Raw genomic sequence first — 20743 nt, 5'->3', positions numbered from 1 at the left:
GCCCCGATAAGACCGCATTTATATCATAACGCTCGGCTCAATTATATTATATCTTATCGCCTTCCATTAGATTAGGTTGGGCCTAATGATACTAAATCCCAATTTAAAGAATGTCATGAAAAAATGAATACCAAACATGATTGTTCATCTCCAAACAAGGCACAAATTACAAAACTCTGCTTGCGCATTTTCGGAATCCAATCAAACATCATATTCTTCACAAAAATTAAACACACCTCATAAGCAAGATCAATTCAAACTTCAAAGGCAATTTGACATCTGACCTTTAAAAGAAAAAAATTAACAAGCAATATTTTGTTTTAGCTAGAACAAATTTCTTGACAATCAATTAGAAGTTCTCCTTGTGAAAAACAAATCTTGTTGATGTATTATATGAGAAATCTTGGGATAACCATTTAAGCTCTTTTTCTAGGCTTCTATCACCACAATAGAAAACTCCTGAAAACCAAAAAAAAAAAAAAAAACCCAGTAATGACAGTAATATAAACCACATTATCACAATTAATATATATTACTAATAATGACAATAATCATCATATCTACCACGAAGACCAAATAATAAATATATACATTTTGTCTTATGTTTACTAGTTTCACAATTCCCTAGGCTTTCGCTTTTGTCTTTTTTGTCTAATTTTGTTGAAGGCAGGGGTAGGCTATATGAAATTCATGTGCCTCCTAACCTAATGTTCACTTCATTTCTTTTCTTATTACCAACCAGCATTAGGACAGAAAAAAATGCATTATATCCACTTTTTATATCATTAAATATGTTTTTGCTTTGTACTGTATCAGGTACAATAAATCTTGAGAATATCTTTTTTATTTTTTATAAAGACAACAAAGTACTGACCAACACGCTTGTTTGAATGCCTCTGGGCCACATTCTTGAATACTTGGTTCCAATTCGGCCTCGCAAAATGGGTCCGGACCCTCGTTTGTCCCAAGATATCAATTTCATGCTTGGCATAGTACAGCTCCTGCAGCATCACCAAAAGTGCTGACCTGGCATCGCCCCGCTCATAGACACTGGTACAATGATTGTGCAACTCAATGATACCTTCATTATCTTTATCGGCTGCATCATCCATCAAACCCCTAAACCACTCGAAGGAACCCTCCTCTCTTGTCACCCAATAGAAGTAAGCACGCTCGGTCACAAAATCACGTCTCCTTGAGCTAGACGTACCGTCCTCCCCTAAGCTTTCGGAGCCATGGAGCTCGTTCTTTTTTGCTTGGTAGTTGTTTAATGTGTCCTTTATGATGCTAACTAGGGGAGTTGCACCAATACCGAGACCGATGAGGAGAAGCACATCATACTTCCAGTAGTCCTGTGCAGCAGCACCGTATGGACCATCAATTAGCAACTTTGGATGTCTGAAAAACAGTTTTGAAGGTTATAAGGGTAAAAGAAATTTATCAACATGCAAGAACTTTGAACTAAAAATGGATGTCTTTGTACATTCCTATGTTACATTAAAGGCTTGGACTCAAGACAGTAGGATTTAATTAGTGATTTCTTTTCCAAATTTGAGCCAAGCCAATTAGTTAGTGTAAATTAGTTTTATACTTTTATTGATTGGCATGACAATCTAAGCTGCAAATTGCATCTATGAGACCAAATGATAATAAAAAAAGTATATATGATCTTACAAATATCTCTTAAGAAGGTTACAATTACAAATATCTACGTCAGAAAAAATATGTTACAAATCCAAACTAAGTCTTTAGAAATAAAGTTGACAGATAGCAATATTTTTGTATAAATATTACTTACTTTGCATTGCTACCAGTGAAATTTGCACGTAGCAGACCACTCTGTCCTGAAGTTGGGGCTTCGCAAAACTGCAACAGAGAACAATTAAATTCAAGGGCTACTGGAATTTTCAGAGAGATACATACCAAAATTGTTTGCATAAGCATATTCCAAAACTATAAAAAAAGTAGTCAATATATATATAGAATGAACAAATCATTGAACATGTCCAGAATTGAATAGATTTGTTATTTATTTTTGCAATATATAGGTTGCTTTCAAGCAATAAGTCAATGTCATTTGCTTTGTTTGAAGTTAAATTGAAATAAATAGGTTGATAGTTCCATTCAGTTTAGCATTAACTCAACTATCTGAGATTTCGTTATACCTCTTTGAAGGAATTTCTTACACCTAAGGTCCAGTCACCTCTACACCTCATATGAATGCTGAGATAGTCATCGCCTGGTGCTGAAGTAATTGAGAAAGGATGCCTAAAGGTGTAGAATCACAAATTATAATTAATGCATGGAAAAAATTAAAATTAAGTTTGATAAATCATGAATTCCAGATTTAAGGAGTTGTATGCCCTTCACTGCAAAAGATATTTTAAACTTTCTAGATTTTATTTTACAAACTTGAATTTGTTCTACATTTGTTATACCGGATCTAATTGAATTAATGTTTGGACCACAACCAATAGAGATCTTGGTCTGAATAATATAAAATTGAAGGTAGTCAGATACTTGTACAAATTAAAGAGGGGCTATAGATAATCTAAATAGAATTTTGAAAGAAAAATAATTAGTCCAGATTAGAGTGGCCATCATAGAAATGTAATGAAGGCAGTAAACATGTCATATACCACTCAAATGGAGAGACTGCAGCGCAATTCACAAAAATATATTGTCCACTTTTATACTTGAACCCATGAGGCTTTGTCATGTAGATGGCTAGCACATTTCCTCGGTGCATCACCACCTAGAGAAAGTTAAAAAAAATATTGCTCATAAAGTAATTAAGAGTCTTAAAACATAAACAAGGATATGCTTACAAAACCTAGTGTAAAATAACTTACAAAATAATCTCAAATTGAGCAAATGGTGACTTGTGTTGGGTAAAATAATCTTTGAAAATAGTGGAAGTGATTTTCATTCAGTTAAAAAACCATCCTTAAAATATTTTTTAAGAGAGTTTATAATTGATATGTGCATAATCTATAATAAAGCAACAAGGACTGTACAATACCTTTTGAATTGATACTTTCTTGTAACCAGCCCTTAGAATGCGAAGTATGCGCTCACCAATGTATAAGATCATCGGAACAAGAAGGTACATCCATGTCTAAAACATTAATGGAAAACCACATCAACATTAGCAACACAAGCATGTCTCAGATTATCGAGTTTCAATATATATGACCTTTGATAACTTCAAACAAGAAGTCCAATAAGGTGCTCATTCTTTTCTGAATTAGTAAAATATTTTCACATTTCTTTCTTTAATTTTTCTCTCTTGCATTTTTGGATTTGGTCTCATCACCTTGTCCGGAGCTCAATCTTACATTCAAATGGAGTTTTCCAAAATAATAATTCTGATAATGAATATAGTTCAAAGTAATTTTTTTATAAACAAAATGCGATGAAATGCTTGCTCTACACGAAAATTGATACTCACAGTTTTCTTGTACCAAGTCCTGTTGATGTAGAGGCAAACTCCATGAACAATAAATGTGATGTAGACGATAATAAACAGATGATGTGAGTACCAAAAGGTGTTAAAACCTGTAAGCTTCCATAATCTGTTAGTCCGGCTTAATTTGCTCCGTCTAAACAATGGTTGTGCCAAGACATACATGATAACCATACAAATTGTCAGAATGAGACCTGTTATCCCCTCTACACCTTTCACAAACCACCAATAGTTTGGCGGTCTTTTTGACCCAAAAAATTGTGCCAAGTACTTGGAGTACTCTTCATCTGTCTCGTGTAGTATTCTGGGGAAATCACATGTGAGATGTGGTATTATGTGGAGCCCTCCACCAACTGCTACACCCCATGCAATGACCTGAATTATTGAGAGAAACTTTCACTTAGCTATCATGAGTCAATACATGACCCGTGCATAGATGCATGTGCCAAAAGAAAAAAAAGAAAAAGAAAAAAAAGGGAAACAATCCTTGAAAACTTGCATACAGAGTTTCAAATGGAAAACAATTACAAAATAATTGTAATAAGAACAAATGAAACGAAACATAGAGCATAATGACATTTTTTTTAAGTTGTATTCACATACCTTGTGAAAATTTAGGTTGTCATTGAATGGTATGACAAGACCAAGCTTTGTATGTGATCGTAACCAAGTTATTGTGTTTCGGCATACAGGTAACAATATAATAGCCATGTTCAATTTAGTTGTCTCAGCTCCACCTTTTGCTGTGGACACACAATATCCCATCACCTTATAATAAGGACAAAAATCAATCAATTCATAATAAAATACTATTGAAGTCACAGACTCACAAATCTTTTCTTCAGAAATATAGTTCTTTTGGCACCTCTTAATTTTTTTTCCTTTTCATTTGCTTGTACCTGTGGTGGTGCTGTTGGTACTTTTCCAGTTGCTTAATTATTACCAGTCAGTAAAATAAGTTGGGATTATGATTTTGGTTGAAACAAGTCATCATATTTCCAAATAAAGGAAACAAGCTATTAGTATTGATATCAGGGCTTGCAGTTAATTTTTGTATGTCATGACCGGCCCATATGTCTATCATCAAAATTTCAATTTGTATTTTTATGAGTGTGCATATTATATGGTGTGTGTTAGTTAGGTTTGGAATAATATGAACTGATAACTACAATAATTTTTCTGATATTATAACTAAACTAAAAATTATAGATAATTATAATTTGTGACTCCAACATGCCCTGCAAATATCTTTGCTGGAGTCTGCTTTCTTTGAAACCAATGGAAGGTACAAAAACAGTCACCAGAGAGTACTCCATGCCAAAAATAAATGAAACTCATAGGGAGTACCTGAAAGGTGGGATTGCGCTGATACACCTTGAATTTCCATGTGAATAATCCAATACAAATGCAAATCCAAAGAACCATGACCCAGATACGTTTCCAATTTTCAGAGAAAAAGTATGAAAACGTTTTGCTTATTCGGCGGATTGGGTCCCCTTCCTTGGTAGCTACCAGACCTGTAGTGGCGGCCAGGTCAGTTTCATGTTGTAACTGATTCTGACCAACTGGTAGGAGAACATTCTGAAGGTTTTGAACCTAGAAATTCAAGGTCAAAATGTAAGTATAATACCGATAAGAGACGCATTTAACAACTGAGGTGATACATGTGAACCTACATAAACAATCAATTAATATGATACATGATCAATTACTAGTATAGTTTGAACAAATAACCCAAAAGGTTAGGCCTTGGTTATGTGGCGACTAATTCACAGGAACGGTACACTGGATTCACACAATACGACTGTGCTAGTTCAGTTCAACTTGGAGAAAAACCAAGAATTTGTTGTGGCATGTAGTACATTCCACTTGGCATGCTACAAAACTTTACATGCCAGTGGCCAAAACATTACAGCGAATAAAAAAATAAAAAGAGGAAAAAACCTCAATATAACCCAACTTCTCGGGGTCAAGCACTTCCATGAGAAGAGATGCATATTCATCAACTTTTTCTTCTATCCTTGATAGGTTGCTTGCAGATGCAGTCAATTGTAACATCTGTTGAAGCAAATTAAATTAAACATATTTGTTACTAATTAAATGAAGTTCGCTCTCCGTGTGGGAGGTTGCAGTTTGGAGACCCGGATGGAGGAATCCCTTATGGATATTAAATAGTTGGGTGACTTGACCTCTAACCTTTACTAAATTTTTTAATGAAGTTCATCTTTGTTGGATTATAGCAATTTCGTCTAGTGCAATGGAACAGTAAAGGAATGAACAATCCATTTTCACTTAAGAAAGTTAATGATCACTAATTAATTTCTGCACTTATGGTGATGATTCAAGGAAAGGAGCATTTATATTAAAAGGATGCCCTCAAAACAAGTAGCCAGAAGTATAAAGATCAAATCAAATTCCAAACTTAAATCCAATTCAGAAATTGAAGTCTGACCTCTGTGATCTCCTCTTTGGTGATGCGGCCATCTGCATTCTTGTCAACCCTGCATATCTCAACAGCACATAGTCTTATAAATAATAAAAACATAGATCAAAATAATGACCATTTTAACTTCCAGAATTCAACAATCACATTTAATATTTTATTATTTTTTAAGATAAATACCTATACATAGCATAGGATCGAGCTAATTAGCAACATCCTGTAGAAAGAATAAGAAGATTTCAAAGAGAGAGGGACATACATGTCAAAGAAAGTTTGAAGTCTGGCATCAAAACTACGGTTTGACAGCTGCTCCCAGAAATCACGAACCTGATCATGGGTAAGAACTTGAGCTGTGATGCCCCTACGCCGGGCAAGTGCATCAAAAACCTGTGTTGAGAACTCCTGTGACCCCTCCATTCCTATATTTTGAATTTTACAAAGTAAACAAAATTAATACTGAGACTCCATTTCCTATGTGTACCAATATTCACAAATAAAAAATAATCTAACTTAACTGGTAGGTCTTGAGTAGAGCATTTCGGGACACAGTCCCTCGAACACATTGTGTGCACTAGTAGAACTACTAGTACAGAAATTTATAAAACGGGTAAAACAGACTTTTTCTTTGATTTAACGAGGAAATTCTCCAAAAATCCTGTCTTCATCTCAAGTAACCCGTAGAGGATCGCTGCACAAGCCAACGACGCAGCCTTACAGTTACAGGCACTGACGGTTAACCAGAGAACGAAGGAACTGAGAAAGCTTCGGCGATCATACTCGCCTCTTCCTCAGCCGACGTCGCTCCACCCCGCCCCTGGCTTGTGAGTGTGAGTAAGCGGGAGACAATTGATTTGATTTGATTTGATGTCCGGGGCGGGGATAACAGTCAAATTCGCATTAAGATTCGTGCAGAAAGTTTAGATCCGCATGTTCTAAATTCCGTAATTATATTTTCACGACTTTTATATTAACAGTAATGATTATTCCCACACATTTATAATTGTTTTGAGAAAATAAAATAACAAATTAGAAGGTAGCAGTATTAGTGTACATACCCATGCAGAGACCGAACCTAGTCCGAAGGAGAATGCCGTCTACTGCGAGCCTTTCAAAGCGCTTCTCAACCTCCGACCAGTCCGATGAGACCATGCTGTCTTCCAAAACTTGTAGGCCCCTCAGAGCCTGAGTTGCACCCGTCATGCTTCGATCAAGCCGTCTTATCTCTTGCGTGGTCCCCATTACTCCTTGGGAAGCCATGTCCTCCTTTAAATGTTGTATGAATAACATATTAAACATAATCCATCCTTATTCTATTAAATTGAAGGAAAAAAGTATTGTAAAAAATGAACCCAAAGTACTAACCTCTCAAAGAACAATTTGGGATTTTTTTTTCTTCTATGAAATAAGATGATGAGTTTGAGCATGAAACACAAGCCAACTGTAATTTATATGGACACATGGATATATAGTAGCCGTTGTTTTTTATATATTAAAATTAAATTAAGCTATATTAAAAGCTCAATATAAAAATTAAAATTATTGTGAAAATCAGTCGGATACAATGTGTCTTAGCATTTTCTATTGAGCCTGTTGCATACACAGCTGCACTTGTACTCAAACTAGCTAATTAATTAAATATTTTTAATTTTAAATGGCAAATTTTCTGTGAGCTGGTGTTAAGTCCTGTGGGTATTAATCCTGTAATGGACTGTGGCGATCAGGTATAGAAAATTATTAGTTAAGAAATAATAATTTCGCCAGCCAATTATTATTATAAGAGATTAATTTAGTGCTGTTTAATTTCTAGAACTTTTACAAAGTGTTTACCAAATTAGTTTATTCGCACTGCAACTGCAAGCTAGCTAACTGATGGAAACCCTGTAACAATTCAAAACTACAAATTTAGAGCCTTTATATATATATAATTGAGAAACTTTGAGAAATTCAACTGCAAGCTTGCAATGCGACTTCAACATACAATAACCCAATAAAAAATGGGGGGTCGTTAGTTAAATTGTCGTTTTTACCCATTCCAATTTCTTCATGTAAAATTACTCGTTTGTTGAATATCTCATCTATTGTTATGTTATGTTATGTTATGTTATGTTATGTTATATTATGTTATGTTATGTTGTGTTAATCTGCATTTTTAACACTTGTTCTCTGTCTATTACGTTTGCATTATCATGTGCATAGAAATACAACACACGGTAAACACTTTCCATTGGTGATGTTTATGTTTGACAAGTTTAATTGAGAATAAGAAATACAAGCTAAGCCTTTTCACTTTCAATTTTTCTCTTCTTTCAACCATTATTTTTATTGGAATACATATTCTATCCCGCTGTATGGAACATATAATTGCATCTAATTCCATTCATTTAGAGGGGGCTTAAAATGAGAGTTTGAAAAAGCACTATTAGCAAATATCAACTCTTCTATCTCAAAACTCAAAAAAAAAAAAAAAAAATCAACTCTATTGATTTTTTATTTTAATTTCAACATTATTATACTCTAGTCAATAGCACTAAATTAATATTCTACTAAAAACATTATATATTCTACTTGTAATCGTAAAAATGCATTATTCGGGTTCAGCTTGGCAGCGTTAAAAATTTGTGATTCGAGAATAAATTGTACCCTGCTTGATCCTTCTAGCCAAACAGGTCCTTTAGGTTTCATTTGTAATTGTAAATCCTCTAAAACTGACAAATAAATTGTAATTTGTGTCTTTTATAGGAGAATAAATTTGTTTGTGCTAAATTAAGCAGTATGATATAGTATTGATTAAATTCTTCTAAATTAAATTTATCTGTTCTATATATATTTCCTTTTTCTCTCTAACAAGTTCTCAGTACAGAATAATCAGCCATACATTCCAGGCTGTGAAATGACATAAATGATAATTTTTTCACCAGAGATGTAAAAATCGTGATCTCACACTATATATATCCTTTCTAAGAAATCAAAGTATAATTTTCTGAAATCCCATATGTGAAAACAAAAGAAAACTGAAGCCAGTCATTTTTATACAAATTTTACAGCTTATTTAAAAATTCTCCTTGTGGAAGGAAAATTTTGTGGATGTTTTATGAGTGAAATCTTGAGATAGCTTCCTCAGCTCAGGTGTTAGCGCTTGATCACCGCAATAGAAAACCCCTAAATAAGAGCAAAATTAAGTACAATTAGTCATTTTTTATAATGAAATCAAGTACAATTAATTGTTTCCTTTGTAAATAAAGTATCAATTGCAACAATTGCTATTTGATTGTCATCAATTACCAGTGTATGTTGATTTATCTAACCAAAAGTATATATGCAGACTAATTTTTCTGTTAAATACTACATAATTTGAAGTTTGCCAAGAGAATGCATTTTGAACTGATCATATTACTCATATACTTTTGCTGAAATTAATGTGCATAATAAACTGTCTTAATTATTTGATATCCCTTGTTATAAGAAAATACAAGGATAAAAATGTAAAGAATACTCACCGACACGCTGTTCTTCATGATTGACCGCAACATGCTTGAACACAGTCCGCCAGTTAGGCCTGGCAAAGTGCGTTTTGACACGTGTTCCCGACACGATATCAACCCCATGTTTGGCATGGTTGAGAGCTTGTAACATGATGATCAATGCTGACCTAGCATCCCCCTCCTCGTACACGCTTGTGCAATGGTTGTGCAACTCGATCACACCATCCTTATCTTTCTCTGCAACCTCATTCATGACCCCTCGAAACCACTCAAAAGATCCCTCTTCACGGGTCACCCAATAGAAGTAGACCCGTTCTGTCATGAAGGTTTTGGTCTTCTTCCCTAGTTCGGCCAGGCTCATCGTGCCGTCCTTCTGCTTTTGCATGTTGTAGAGCACGTCTTTCATGATGCTGATCAAGGGGGTCGCACCGATACCCAGACCAATGAGAAGAAGTACATTGTACTTCCAGTAGTCTTGTGCAGGGGCACCGTAGGGCCCATCTATCAGGAGCTTTGGGAACCTAATAGAATTTAATTCTGTAGTGTTAATTGGAAAGCACAGAAGTTTATAATGAAATTTGCTATTAACAAAATATAATATGATATAAAAAGCGCAAGTACATACACTGCGGTTCTTTCGGTTGTCATAACATCGGCTCTGAGGAGACCACTTTGGCCAGCAGCAGGAGGTCGGCACTTCTATATATATGCCACATCAAAAGCGAAGTTAATTATTAGTTATGACTATAGAAATTACTATAGTAACTTAGTAAGGTACTTAGGTTTCCATTTACCTAAAAGCATTGGACAATGAATTATATTCATCCAAAAGGTTGCTGTGCTTCTTGCAAAATATTTAACTTATAGATGTTAATTATTAAAGAAAGTACTATTTTTTTTGTTTATCTGGAGAAAAGAAAGAATTATACCTCAGAAAAGATGCCTCTGAGTGAAGATGTCCAATCACCCCGACAACGGATGTGCATGCTGAGGTAATCCTCTCCAGGTGCTGATGTAATTGTAAAAGGATGCCTACCAATGGAGAAAAAACAAAAAGGGGTATAATTAATTGCTCTTCTTATAACAAACCATGGTATACTTGTGTTAGATAGATGTAGTAGTATAAGATGTAAATTTGTAACTCACCACTCAAATGGAGAAATTGGAGGACAATTTACAAACATGTATTGGCCACTTTTATACTTGAAATTGTGAGGCTTGTGCATGTAAATTGCGATCACATTTCCCGGATAAACTGCAACCTTCTGAATTCGGACAGGCTTGTAACCAGACCTTAGTGCTCTTAAAATACGCTCACCAACATATAAAATCATCGGTACCAGTAGGTACATCCAGGTCTGTAACAAATTCAGTTGATTAAAAATAAAAATCTAAAAGTGAACAAATTCAGTTGGAATTAAGACTGTATGCAATGTTTTTACAACTCACCGTTTTATTGCGAAATTTGCGGTTGATGTACAGGGTCTCGCCATGCCAAATGAAAGTAATATATACTATGATAAAAAGATGGTGCGAGTACCAAAATGTGTTGAAACCAGAAAGCTTATACAGCATGCTATTCTCTCTCATCCTGCTCCTTCTAAACCAAGGCTGAGCGAAAATATATGCTATCACCATTAAAATTGTTATTATCAACCCTGTTACTCCTTCAACGCCTTTTACAAACCACCAGTAATTTGGGGGGCGGGGCACGCCGAAGAATTTTTCCAAGTAATCATGGTACTCTTGGTCGGTCTCGTGCAGGATCCTAGGGAAATCGCATACCAAGTGCGGGATGATGTGGAGACCTGCACCTACCGCTACACCCCATGCAATTACCTTAATGTTGAATAAAAAAAAAAGAAATTAGTACCTTAATTATGTGCTGAAATTAAAGGATTGATACCTAGTAGTATATTATAATAGCAATTACCGCTACATCATTGAGTAAGTACAACAGAAGTATACCTTGTGAAAGTTTAGATTGTCATTGAAAGGCAAAATTGCACCAAGCTTTGTCTTGGACCTGAGCCAGGTAACAAGATTCCGACAAACCGGCAGGAGCACGATAGCCATATTCAACTTGGTCGTTTCGGCACCTCCTTTGGCGGTAGAAACACAATACCCCATCACTTGGAAGGCGTCATTGTGTTTGTATTGAATGAATTTCCATGTGAAAAGGATCGCGCAAACGGTGAGCCACAGAGACATCACCCATATGCGCTTCCAGTTATCCTCCATGAAGTACCTCAACCACTTCCATAGTCGTCGAAACGGATTTCGGTCACGGCTCGGTACGAGTTTTTGACTTATCAGCTGACTCAAGTTAGAGCTGTTGTGAGCGAGCATTGTTGTCTGTGCCTGTGGTTGTAGCAGCAGCATCTCAAGATTATCTAGCTGTTATAAAGAGGAAACAAATATAAATTAGTGGAAGAGAACATTATTGAACCGACTTTTTTAAGTCTTTTTGCTTATTTTGTAATGTGGTTTTTAATTTTCTAAATACTATATATTAAAAATTTCAGCACATAGATATATACCTCAATGTAGCCCAAATGGTTTGGATCTAATTCTTCCATGATCAGGGCTGTGTATTCATCAACCCTTTCAAGGATCTTGGTAAGTTTGTTTGCTGATGCAGTTAAAGTGAGGATCTGGAGAAAATTAACAAGGTATATATTTATAAATCAATAGGTTTTTTGTTGCACTGTGCATATATTGCAAATAGAATTTTCTTTTTGTTTCTATTTTTCTTCTAACAGTAACATATATACCTCTTTCACTTCCTCCTCTGTGATCCGACCATCTGCATTCTTATCCACCCTGAAAGATCAAAACATCATTCAAATTGAACTCTTATTTCTCTTTATCCAAATCAAATATATACAAGCCTTTTTCGTAAGCTAACTTTCAACTTGGACTGAACCGAAAAAATATTAATTAATACCACTTATTTCTTTAATAGCATTTGCTAATAATTTTATCTCTTCATTTTTTTATGATCATAAAAAAAGCCCTCTCAAATCAGCACAGTTAATCTAAAAGTAAACTATCTTAAAACAATATTCATACATGTCAAAGAATGTTTGGAGCCTGGAATCGAAACCACGGTCCATAAGCTGCTGCCAGAACTCTCGCACCTGATCCTTTGTGAGTAGTTGCGCTGTTATACCCCTGCGCCGTGCAAGTGCATCAAATACCTGCCCCGTGAACTCGTCAGACCCAGTCATTCCTGTTAGCATTGATACACCACAAAATCTTTGTGTCAGTTTTGGGGATGGGCAAGCATAAATCTTTGAAGTGTTTATATATTCAATTGGGTAATTTTAGTTATTGATTAATTATTATCCATCATTCATTAATCCTTTTCTCTATTATTCTTTTGCCATTCCCTCATTGGTAACATTAATCCTCAATTAAGCAGATGCACCGAAACCATTTGAGAACTATCTAGCTAGTTTGATTACGAAATTTAACTTGGATTGTAAACTGACCAATGCATTGCCCGAACCGAGACCTCAAAAGGACACCATCCACAGAGAGTTTCTCAAAGCGTTTCTCAACCTCTGGCCAGCCCTGTGTGACCATGTTGTCAGAAAGGAATTGCATGCCCTTCAGCGCCTTTGCAGCAGTCGTCATGCTTCGGTCAAGCTTTCGCTGCAGCGGTGGTGGGTGTTGGGCCATATCGCTTCGTTTCGTCGATCTTATCTTCTTCAGTTCAGACCCAACCTGTCCAAAAAAAAAAAAAATAATTAAAAAAAATTAACAAATAATTGAGTAATTAGATAATTTAATAAACAGTTATTTTAGAATCAGATTATTGTAAACCGGTTAAGAGATGCCGACGGGATAGGTTGTGAAGAGTACCTGTTTTAGCTTTGAAGCAAGACTTCCGCCGCCTCCGCTATGCATATCAGATGTCGTCGGTGGGGCCCGCACATAAGACCCACCGAGAAGAGCACGTTCCACTCCATGGATGGCCACATTGTCGTCATGAAGGTCAAGTGTAACCTCAACATACTCATCCTTGTCACTAAAATGTGCGCTTCTCTTGCTCGTGTTTTTACTCGCCGGTTCATCGGATCTGTAACCCGAGTCCATTTGGACTGTGAACTCTGTTGGAGTTGCTTCAGATGGTTTGTTTCTAAGAGCAATAAATCTATGGTCTAAAGAACATTAATTGGAAAATTAAAGATAAAAAGTTAGTATTGAGTATCCACATTGAAGTTTCATATGATGAAATAAAAAAGAAAGTAAGATAATGGGAGAATTAATGTACCGTACGTACGTACGTAGCTCAGGTCTCACCTCAATGCAATGCCTTCCAATCAATAACTTGTGCTCTGTTTCTTTTGAGAAGGAAGGAATGTAGTGGATAGTTGGAGCTTATGATATGAGTTGGTTAACACCAGTAAGGAAGAGTATTGTACTTATAGTAAATGAATTTGGTTAATTGGTGAAGAATTAATTAATCTGATTTTTATTTAGTGGAGATTGGAGAATTGAATTGGAGATAGAAGATGAATTAATAAATTTTGAAGGTCAAAAGGGAAATTAAGATGGCATTTCCAATCCCAGGGGCGGCCATTTGGTTTGGGTTGGGTTGTCCATGCTCCAGCTCCAATGACCAGGCCCACCACGCCGAGTCAATAACTTTAGCTACGTTACGTACACTTGATCCACAACCAATTATGTATGATTGTACTATACTATATTACTATATTACTATGTATGTCTTATTTCTCAAAGTCAAAGCACAAGCAGATGAATACGCTAGAGTAGACATTTAATGGAATACACCGGCCACCGGGTGGCGGGTGCTCATTTTAAATTTATTCAAATGTTATTATATGTTGGTTGAATTCAGTGTACTCCTTTCCCTGTTTTGGATTCTCCAGTTTCACCGTGGGAGACATACATATATCTATATATTATCCGCATTTGTAATCAATTCTTTTAATTTAATTTAATATAATATAATTAATCATCATGTCACTGTTCCACTTCCATTGCTTATATTATCCGCATCGTAATTCGTACGCCAGGACAGATGAGCAATTGCCAATTGAGCATTGGATCTATATCTATTTTGTCACAAATTTAAAGTGTAATTTCACATACCACAAATCTTATTTTTCCATAGGACTACAAATTACTTTTCTGGTTGTTAGTTCATTTTTCATTTTTTTTTTATTATTCTACGAATTAAAAAATTTGATGTTCATGGAATACTTTCGTTCAGATTTCAAACTCAATACCGTACCTCGTGCATGTTATGTTACGAGGGAAAAAGGGAACTTGAAGGAGGCTGTTCTTCCTTCTTAAAGCCGGTGGGTCAGTGGGTGGGATCGATGTTATCATTTCTTTGGTTTTTTTATTTATTTTTTATTTACAAGCTAATTAAATTACTGTTATCACTTTTGAAGCAACAAACATGCATGAAGTCACATTGAAGACCAAGGTTCTAAATAGCGATTATAGCGGCATAGCGGGGAGACAAAAAAAAAAAGCTATTGCGAATAGCGTAGCTATAGCGGAAGCTATCACACATAGCGATTTCCCTTTTCAAACTTTATATTCTATATTTATACTAATTATCAACATAATTAATAGTAGAGAATTGATGTAACAACTAAATGACAACTAATCTAAGTCTATACTTTTTATCAATTACGCAAATAAGAAGGAAAACAAAGAGCAATTAATTTTATAAGGTAAATGAAGTCAATATACATATTTAAATATTTTATAATTATAATAATAATCAAAGTCAGCTTTTAATTGAAACGAACGATAATAATTTTACAAATGAATACTATAAAAAGAGTAATCAAAATGAAGAATTAGTATTTGAATATTTCTCGATATAGAATGATAGAATAAATCACAAATAAAAATAGAAGCATATAGTTTGGTTTAGTATACTTATCGTATAAGACCATGTAATATTAGAAATAAGAATAAAGTACAGAAGTCCATATAAATTCCAAAAAAAAAACCATGTAGCATAGCGGTAGCTATAGCGGGTCTCATATAGCGGTAATAGCGGTCAGCTATTATAGCTATAGCGGTCGTAGCTGAGTTAGCGCAATTTTATCTCATAGCTTAGCGTTTATGGTCCGAAAAAGCTATAGCGTAGCTATAGCGCCGCTATAGCTAGCTATTTAGAAGCCTGTTGAAGACTAAACTGTTTTTCTTTCTCATAATTCATAGTAATTAACCTTTAAAATTTGCAATTTGCAGGTATTAATTATATATTACCATTATTTATTTGAGATCTAAAATATGAAACCAACCGACATAACACTTTTTAAAACCAGTTATATATATTATATTATATTATATTATATTATGTACTGCAGTGCTGTATTTGTTTAGTCTTTTGAGTTTGACGTCGGAAGGTATTAACCAAACTGACAAATTGCATTAATTTTTTTAACACTAATTAACTAAATAATTAATTAAAATCGGATGCCTATGCCTCACCTACCTTCCTGTAATCAAAACAGGAAATGCAAATACTCACACCTGTTCTAAACTTTAATTATAACCCACCGAATAAATTAATTCCCATGGTTTTTGATTGTTGACTAAGTTTACTAACCACTGCTTTAATTCTCGTGCAAATAATTAATTATATTATATATTTTGTGCCGTCCACACGGTAATTGCTTTTTGACTATTGATTAGGTCAATTAGTCGTGATCATTTAAGTTGCAAGGTCAAAAGTTTGTAATTCAGAGATAACACGTATATAATTTAGGAATAATTTGTCAAATGAAAAGAATTCTAATTTTTTTTTCCCGCTTCCGAATTTTCCTTTTAAGTTGCTGATGTGTTAGAACTTAGAAGGATATATTTATTTTATGAATAATTTGATACAAATATTATATTGTATGTATAATATGTCAAATTTACGAATAATTAATTTGATGATGTGTAAATAACATTGAATATTACACGGATATTATTCAAAAATCTTGTTACTATAGTTAAAATATTAAATTTGAAAACGTAATAACTTAATTACTATTGACTATTTCTGTATGTTATTTTTTTATTCAGAAAATAAAAATACATGGAATCAGAAATCATGTGTCACGAAAAAGAAAGAGAAGATAATACCACGTACCCATAAGTCCTGCTTGGAAATTATATTTCCCTAATGTATTCCAAGGCTGTTAGCTAGAGGAAGCGTGGCCATTATCGCCTATCGGATCTGTGCAGTGACCATTTGTACTAGCCATCTGTTTTATTGCTGAATACATTCTATAGCCTAGGTATTAGTATAACACAACTTGTACATGTGAAACAGATAGTTCAGTTATTTCCTAACATGACGGGTTTCTGTCTGAGTTGGTACTGGTACCTGACAGTACTAGGCTTATTGGTACGGACAATACGGCACAATTGTCGAAGTTGGGTGAATAAACTGAAGTGCCTTGTAGGGTGTAATTAAAACTAGAAATATTGATTGTCTCAATTCAGAAATTTGAATATTTGACCAACAGGGATCTCTATTTTTGGGTCCGAGAATTAATATTAATATTAATATTAATATAAAAAACTTGACAACTCTTCGTCATAATTTTGTCAGGTTTGTGAAGTTCCTCGAATTATTCTCGATTATAAATATAGTTTATGGTTGTTTCTATCACCGAAAGCGCATCTGGTGTAGTGGTATCATAGTACCCTCCCACGGTACTGACCAGGGTTCGATTCCCTGGATGCGCAATTTTTGCATTTTAACGGTGTTTGTTTTCCCCTAATTAATTTCTCCAAATGCTTACTTTGCCTAAACGAAATTAGTATCATTGGTCTTGGTAAACCTGGTTTTAATTAATGTTAGTTAATTCGTTGGTTCACAAATCACAAATCGGGGATACGCGCGTGAGCCACGATCTATGCCACTAGCAAGACCATTGCCATGACTTATGATGGAGATGGACGATCCGGATCTGAACTCAAACTTATATCCGAATTGGGCCAAGTTTGAGTTGGGCTTTCTGAGGCCTTTCCGGTCAAAATTAATTGAGATAAAAAGAACGGATAACGGACTGCCATGTGTTAATTAAGCCGACTTCAAGTTCCAGAGTCAAGAGTCAATTCAAAATGAAGAGAGTCTGAGAGTCTGAGAGTGAGAGAAACAAAAAATAAAATAAATAAATAAATAAGAAAGATAGCGGTCAGATACCGTCACTCGCATTTTAATTTTTAAGCAGGAGAAGACAGAACACACAACTCCAGAAAAAGATAGGTAGATAGAGAAATTAGAGAGGGAGACGAGACGAGACGAGACGAACGTACAATGGATAGCAGCAGTTAAGCAGGAGAAGACAGAACACACAACTCCAGAAAAAGATAGGTAGATAGAGAAATTAGAGAGGGAGACGAGACGAGACGAGACGAACGTACAATGGATAGCAGCAGTGTTTTATCTTTATCCAGACCGCTTCTACCATCGCCTCTTCACGCCGCCACCAGAACAAATTTCACCTTCACTCGTCGCCCCACCATTGTCGCCTCTCTTTGCTCTCTCTCCACCGGTAATGGCCATGCCGTTTCTGCCTCTCTCCCTACAACTACAACTACAACTAGAACTAGAACTAGAACGAACACCACTTGGTCTAGGACCCGCGTTTTTCTTTCTAAACCCCTTGCTTCAATGGTTAGATTTTATTTTCCTTCTTTTCTTCATTTCTTCATTGCTGCTCTTTTCTCTCTTTTCTCTCTCTCTCTCTCGTCTTCACATTCATACTTAATCAACAGGGAACTGAAGAAACCTATATCATGGTCAAACCTGACGGCGTCCAGCGTGGACTGGTACTTTACTTTTCATTGCACTGGAATTAATTAGTTAAGATAATATAAATCATAATTTAATTTGTTAGTTTGCCTTACAAACAAACTTTAATTGGATTAATTGTTCTCTCATATTGTAGGTTGGAGAAATAATTTCCCGATTTGAGAAGAAGGGGTTTTTGCTCAAGGGTTTGAAGCTTTTCCAGTGCCCCAAGGATTTAGCTCAGGTTAATTTGTTTTATAGACATAGGATTGTAATAGCTAAGCTCTTTGCTGTTTCTAAGTCTTCAAGTCTATCTTTTTGTAATTGACAGGAGCATTACAAGGACCTCAAAGAAAAGTCGTTTTATCCTAGTCTCATTGACTATATAACTTCCGGTCCTGTTGTTTGCATGGTATGCGTCTACACTACTCACATAAACCATCCATTTAAATTATTATTGCCTATTTCATGTGTACCTGCAGCAACATGGTAGTAATTCTGGAATTTATTCATTGTAATTTTGACCCCATAAGGCTTGAGATCTACCAGATTCAAGTCATCAGAACAACCTGGTTTGTATCAGTACCAGTCCTGAATGGTACAGTTGGAGCTTAATTTGTGCAAATTCTTGTCCAAAAGCCTGGATGCATTTTATGTCATTTTTATAAGTTCTAGGTTACGTCTCAGATCAGAAATTCTATAGTACCCAAATTGACTTGTGCAAAAAAAAAATGAGAGGGAATGGAATCCTCTCCTGCTCAGATCAGAACAGCCTCTGTACCACTTTGAGATTCATACGGAACCACTTAACCCCCCCCCCCCCCAACCACCACCACCACCATAAATCAATGGTCGTTGTTTGTGCTGGAGAGGATAAGTTTCCAAATAGAAGGCCTGTGCAAAAAAAAAAAAAAAGCAGCACAAAAATTTGTAACGGTAGATACAAGCTTCCTTACCTTCATTTGCAATAAATAGGGCTATTGGCGGGAAAGAGATAAACAAGCTGTAAGATAGATTATAATGTTAGCTTGAATTATTGTCTCATTTTGCTTTTTTTAATAAAGGCATGGGAGGGGGCAGGTGTCGTTGCATCAGCACGGAAGCTTATTGGGGCTACTAATCCTCTCCAGGCTGAACCAGGAACAATTAGGGGCGATTTGGCGGTTCAAACTGGGAGGTAAAAATCTTTCCTTTCCTATTCCTCTTTTGGTTTTTTATTAGTCTTTTTGCAAAATAGCTCCTCTTAGCTAAAAATCTTTCCTTTCCTCTTCCTTTTTTTTTTTTTTTTCTTGATTATTATTTTATTTGCAAATAACACCTCTTAGTTTTAACTCTGTTGCAAAACACCTAACATCTTTTACATTGGCAATTAATAATAAAAGAAGATAGGTTCTGGCAATGCTGACTATTGTCAGCACAATCAAGCAGGATAATTTATTTGTCAGGCTCAAGTGTATGTGAGTTTGTTATGAAGTGGTTACGTCGACTGTACAAAAGAAGCAAAACAAAATTAGTCATACTCTTTCCTTAATTGTTATATTTTGGTTCGGTGCTCTTTGTAATATACAAATATTTGTGATGATCGCAAATTCACAAACGGTCGGTATGATTTGCAAATATGTAGCATATCCTGCACAATTTACAGACATGTTTTTCTACAAAAGTATATAGCTATTCAAAAAAGAAGTTATGAACTTCAATTAATTTTCAACACACTCAATTTTTCTCTGCTCGTATTGATGCAGTCTAGACATTCTTTACGTAGGACCCTTTTCTTTTCATTTTCTTAAGGAGTTGTACCTTTCAGTCTGTTATCTTAACTGCAAATAATCCAATTAATATTGATGTTTTCACTATATGAAAATGTTGGTAATTTCTGCAAATTTGGTGAAAATATCGGGCAGACCAGAAAAAAAAAAACATTTTCATAGCTTTTGCCTCATATATATATATTAAATCATTTGTTGCTATTGCAGAAATGTAGTTCATGGAAGTGATAGCCCTGAGAATGGCAAGCGTGAGATAGGTACGCCTTCCCACTCGTTTTAGTTAAAATGCAGACTGGTACCTGTTGATGTCTCTGGTCGAATCAGTACATGTCATGAAACATACCAGTTTATCTATTTGAAAAGAAGCAGAGTGTGAGATGTATATTATAAAATATGGATTGGAAACTAATTGATTTGCTTTCGTAAATAAATGGGTTTGGATTAAATGTTTATTTTTCTTTTGTTAGCTTCTTTATTATTCTTTAGTATCTGAATAAGGTCCTTAATTCATACTTTTGTTTGACAGCTCTCTGGTTCAAAGAAGGGGAGCTATGCGAATGGGTCCCAGCTCAGGCACCATGGCTTATAGAATAAAGTGGCGTAGAGAATAAGCTGTGCATTAATATTTAATAGCATCCACTTGAAGAATTTTTCCAGTTGATTTTGTGTACTACGGAGGCCATTATTATATTTTTCCTGGTGTTTCATTTGATAGCGGCTGATTTGTACGAGCTAATTACGAAAACAAGACAATGAGAGCTTCAATAAATTAATATTAATATGCTTTATTTATTTTGA

The 20743-nt window shown here is 35.1% G+C and overlaps 3 protein-coding genes and 1 non-coding gene across 4 annotated transcripts; 2 read left to right on the top strand and 2 right to left on the bottom strand.

Annotated features, from left to right (window-relative positions):
• Positions 1–198: 198 nt before the first annotated feature.
• Positions 199–6322, bottom strand: LOC144569327 (respiratory burst oxidase homolog protein B-like). The gene is made up of 12 exons (XM_078319618.1): positions 6169–6322; positions 5919–5967; positions 5411–5524; positions 4814–5062; positions 4070–4234; positions 3452–3841; positions 3023–3118; positions 2640–2755; positions 2166–2268; positions 1799–1866; positions 875–1398; positions 199–459 (listed from the first exon to the last, which is right to left on the bottom strand). Coding segments are annotated over exons 1-12 (1986 nt in total). The 5' UTR covers positions 6171–6322; the 3' UTR covers positions 199–349.
• Positions 6323–8668: 2346 nt separating this feature from the next.
• Positions 8669–13560, bottom strand: LOC144569326 (respiratory burst oxidase homolog protein B-like). The gene is made up of 12 exons (XM_078319617.1): positions 13259–13560; positions 12886–13120; positions 12464–12623; positions 12166–12214; positions 11932–12045; positions 11360–11788; positions 10841–11230; positions 10538–10749; positions 10321–10423; positions 10017–10090; positions 9407–9912; positions 8669–9068 (listed from the first exon to the last, which is right to left on the bottom strand). The coding sequence occupies exons 1-12, from the start codon at positions 13490–13492 to the stop codon at positions 8959–8961; spliced, it is 2616 nt and encodes an 871-aa protein (XP_078175743.1). The 5' UTR covers positions 13493–13560; the 3' UTR covers positions 8669–8958.
• A 3494-nt stretch (positions 13561–17054) lies between these two features.
• Positions 17055–17125, top strand: TRNAG-CCC (transfer RNA glycine (anticodon CCC)). Its single transcript has one exon. It is a non-coding gene; the product is annotated as a tRNA-Gly (tRNA).
• A 628-nt stretch (positions 17126–17753) lies between these two features.
• Positions 17754–20743, top strand: LOC144569325 (uncharacterized). Its single transcript, XM_078319616.1, has 7 exons — positions 17754–18059; positions 18161–18214; positions 18334–18420; positions 18508–18588; positions 19241–19353; positions 20153–20202; positions 20472–20743. The coding sequence occupies exons 1-7, from the start codon at positions 17808–17810 to the stop codon at positions 20537–20539; spliced, it is 705 nt and encodes a 234-aa protein (XP_078175742.1). The 5' UTR covers positions 17754–17807; the 3' UTR covers positions 20540–20743.

Source organism: Carex rostrata, chromosome 18 (assembly GCF_964058835.1).
Source record: "Carex rostrata chromosome 18, lpCarRost1.2, whole genome shotgun sequence".
In the NCBI taxonomy this organism is placed as follows: Eukaryota; Viridiplantae; Streptophyta; class Magnoliopsida; order Poales; family Cyperaceae; genus Carex; species Carex rostrata.
The sequence above is the reverse complement of the archived record's forward strand: the minus strand, read 5'-3'. Positions and strand labels throughout refer to the sequence as shown.

What these genes read in the sequence shown, in the direction of transcription:
- LOC144569325 (XM_078319616.1), top strand. Translation starts at nt 17,808, where the DNA reads ATGGATAGCAGCAGTGTTTTATCTTTATCCAGACCGCTTCTACCATCG. An exon ending in CTAAACCCCTTGCTTCAATG is followed by an intron (nt 18,060 to 18,160) that starts GTTAGATTTTAT and finishes CTTAATCAACAG; the next exon opens with GGAACTGAAGAAACCTATAT. An exon ending in GCCCCAAGGATTTAGCTCAG is followed by an intron (nt 18,421 to 18,507) that starts GTTAATTTGTTT and finishes TGTAATTGACAG; the next exon opens with GAGCATTACAAGGACCTCAA.
- LOC144569327 (XM_078319618.1), bottom strand. An exon ending in CCAAAGAGGAGATCACAGAG is followed by an intron (nt 5,525 to 5,918) that starts GTCAGACTTCAA and finishes TTGCTTCAACAG; the next exon opens with ATGTTACAATTGACTGCATC. An exon ending in ACAACCTAAATTTTCACAAG is followed by an intron (nt 3,842 to 4,069) that starts GTATGTGAATAC and finishes TCAATAATTCAG; the next exon opens with GTCATTGCATGGGGTGTAGC.
- LOC144569326 (XM_078319617.1), bottom strand. Translation starts at nt 13,492, where the DNA reads ATGGACTCGGGTTACAGATCCGATGAACCGGCGAGTAAAAACACGAGC. An exon ending in TTGCTTCAAAGCTAAAACAG is followed by an intron (nt 13,121 to 13,258) that starts GTACTCTTCACA and finishes TTTTTTGGACAG; the next exon opens with GTTGGGTCTGAACTGAAGAA. An exon ending in GCAAATTTCGCAATAAAACG is followed by an intron (nt 10,750 to 10,840) that starts GTGAGTTGTAAA and finishes AATTTGTTACAG; the next exon opens with ACCTGGATGTACCTACTGGT.